Source organism: Apium graveolens, chromosome 11 (genome assembly GCF_009905375.1).
Source record: "Apium graveolens cultivar Ventura chromosome 11, ASM990537v1, whole genome shotgun sequence".
NCBI classification, from domain to species: Eukaryota; Viridiplantae; Streptophyta; class Magnoliopsida; order Apiales; family Apiaceae; genus Apium; species Apium graveolens.
In genome coordinates this window covers 77,815,301-77,818,657 of record NC_133657.1, presented here as the reverse complement: position 1 = coordinate 77,818,657, position 3,357 = coordinate 77,815,301, and the positions used below count along the sequence as shown (strand labels likewise).

Below are 3,357 nucleotides of genomic sequence, written 5' to 3'. Positions count from 1 at the left end.
AGACTACTGCCTTTTTTTGATAGACTAACTAACTTTACGACAAAACTTTGATTCCGTCTCAAGTTAGATTCAAATAATATTTTCTGGGTTAGAATATGAAGTGCTGGTCGTTGGATATTAAATGTGGATAGGTAATTTACGACTGATTATGTCGCAGAGTTAAATTTACGATAAAAATTAATAAAATTCGTTGTAACGTAATTTAGGAAGCAAATATTGTGGCAAGGTAATTCACGATAAACAGGTTGCAAGTTGCATTTTATGATGAAATTTATTTTATTTTGTTGCAAAGTTTCTTAGAGGGAATGAAAAATAGTGCCAAAATTTATAGAGGGAAAATAAAATATTAAATTATTACTTTGGTGGAAATTATTTTAATAAAATATTAAACTTGCGACGGAAATCATCTGTCACAATTTAGTTTGCAAAAAAAAGTTATAAAAAATATGTTATGGTTGCCCTTTGTTCTCTTCATTTTTAGATATGCTCAAATATAGAATTATATGCATATTTAATTTCAAAAATTGAATCAAAGATATATATATACATATATATACAGGGGAAAGATCAAATACAAATTAAAATTAAAATAGAAACTAGAAACTAATTTAAGCCATTATATCTACCTAATATAATGGTCCTCCTAAATCACCCCACCCAACTACTCTGCACCCTTCCACATCCAATTTCATCTTTTTCCCTCCGTTTTTAATTTGATTTTTCCCGTCAAACCGTAAGTTTTTTTTAAAATCCGATTTCACTATATTTTTATACATATCTCAACGATCGATTTGCATACCATATGTGTTATATTTCGAATTAGTTTTGAAAAAAAATTATTTAATTTCTAGTTTTTATATTAAATTAGTGTTTATTGGAGTAACCCCTATATATATATATATGCATAATTGCATTAAAGAACAGTAATCATTTGAAGTTTGAGTAACAACAGAACCCGGAATAACATTGCATAGGCAGGGTAGTGCACAAGTCTAGTCCCCAACCAACAGCTCTGGCTAACACAAAATTGAATACTAAAAATGTGGTAGAAAAAGAAATCATAAAGATCACTTGTCTAGCGTGGTGTAACATAATAGAATTGCTTACATTATTGTAGATGGTAGGCCCTTTCTAAATGGCCAACATTAAAATTACGGTTATACAGAAAGAGATGGCAAATAGGATTACATCATTACATAGTAATACAGAATTTCAAAGAGGGAAAGACAATTATCCGACTTGGTGACGAAGACAATTAACAGAATTGGGGATCAACATGTTCCACAAAAGCCTTGAGATTCTTATCCGAAGAACCACCTTCACATATTGCTTCCCTAGCCAAATCACCCCATTTCTTAGCATTCCTTCTCAATTCTTCATTTCCTATCACCGCTTTTATGCACCTATCAACTTCATCACCATCAACCATTCCTTCTTCATTACCATTTACTCTCACTCCCGTCTTCCAAACATCTTCTATCAACTTTGCATTTGTCGTTTGGTCTGTCCAATGCGGAAATGCCACAATCGGAACTCCCGAAACCAAACTCTCCAACGTCGAATTCCATCCACAATGTGTCACGAAACATCCTAGTGCAGGGTGTGACAATACTTCTAGTTGACTGCACCATGGCACTATCATTCCTTGCTCTTCTAATTCCCCCATGCAACTTAATTTATCTTCTTCTGATTCACTCTCTTTGTTCCTTATCACCCACAAAAATGGCTTTCCACTTTTTAACAAACCTTTACCAATCTCATTCATTTGAGGCTTTGACAATGTCAATATACTTCCGAATGATATATAAATTACAGAGTTTTGAGTCTGAGAATCTAACCAATCTTTATAGTTTCTTGATTTTAGGAATAGGTCACCTCCAACTGAAGTGTCCGAAAGATCCTTGCCATCTAAGAAAGCTGATGGAAGGACCGGACCGATTGCAATCAACTCAAGCTTTTTGATTGCTTTGAGAGCCTCCAATTCCAGTGCATCGAAAGAATTTACAAGCACCGTAGGTTTTTCATCTGCATCTAGTGCATCTAACTGCTCTTTGAATGATGGGAGGGCAAAACTGTACATTTCGTGGCATGTAGGAAGTATAAACGAAGGAAGGTCACGTGCATGGAGGCGAGGCAAACCAGGTAATTGTATTGACCATGAAGGGTCATCTAAACAAGTGTTTATGGCCTCGCCATAGCCATTGAAATAGTAGTAGTAAATATCCAAAACAGAAGCAGGTTGAATCCAAAGAAGGGAAGAAGGAACGCGTAATTCACGTGCCACCTCTGCCACCCATGGGAGAAGAAGTGTGTACACAACACAACTGATAGGGCGGCCTTTTTCAGCACTAGAACGTAATATGTGTTTGACACTCTCCGATCCGTGATTACGTATGGAGGACATGAAATGCCTAGCATCATCAGTAAGCTTGAAGCCATCATCGTAGCCATCGGAGAAGGAAGCGAAGTTAAGGCCTTTAGTAGTTGCTAGAGTGCTTGACATGCGGCTGTGGGCTGACAAACTGGTTGCGAATGTAACTTCCACACCCATTCTGGTAAGCTTCTTGGCAAATTGGAGGCTGGGATTTATATGGCCTTGTGCCGGGAATGTTACGAGGAGGATGTGACGGCGGTGTGCCATTCTTTTAAAGCTTCTAATTAATATTTTACCAACTTTTGGGGGTAACAAGATAATTGAAAAGTTGTATTGGAGGAGCTGGTTCGTTGGTTACTCACCATGACAACCAATGAGGGGCATATATATAGGCTAAACAATAACATCAGTGGTATGTCATTTTACATTTTCCCTAGCACTAAAGAAGTTGGTTTTGTCTGCTACAAAACACAAACATGCAGAATGGCAGAGAGCCACATGATGTTAATAAACCTAAACCAGGACGTCATATAATTAAGGGGCTACTGGCTGGCTGGCTGTCTGGCTGGCTAATGGGACCACCGTCTTTATGATTAACAATTTTAATGACTGAAATTGAGCGAGAATCGAACCAGAAACTAAGACGACAAGAGATAAGCACTTAGCTATCTTTAATTTGTTGTCTTCGATAATCTTATTCATACCAATAGTTTCATTTTGCTCAACATGAAAAAGGTACGTTAGGGTTTCAAAAGAAAGAATTCTAGAAATAACTGAGAATATATTATGCAGGAGAATAAGGATCCTAATTTTTAGGAAAGTTTTTCACGGTAATGGTTGACATGTATGTATTATATTTATTATTTAATTTATTACTTTCCTAATTTCAAAGTCATACAAAATATATGATAAGTAAAATTAATAATAAATGATTAGTACTCCCTCAGGCCCTTCCAATTGTTTACACTTCCTCATAAAACGTA

General features: G+C 35.9%; 1 protein-coding gene across 1 annotated transcript; it reads right to left on the bottom strand.

The window, feature by feature from the left end:
* Positions 1-1,043: 1,043 nt before the first annotated feature.
* LOC141697470 (crocetin glucosyltransferase, chloroplastic-like) lies at positions 1,044-2,841 on the bottom strand. Its single transcript, XM_074501868.1, has one exon. It carries the CDS (start codon positions 2,639-2,641, stop codon positions 1,256-1,258), a length of 1,386 nt encoding a protein of 461 aa, XP_074357969.1. The 5' UTR covers positions 2,642-2,841; the 3' UTR covers positions 1,044-1,255.
* Positions 2,842-3,357: the final 516 nt, after the last annotated feature.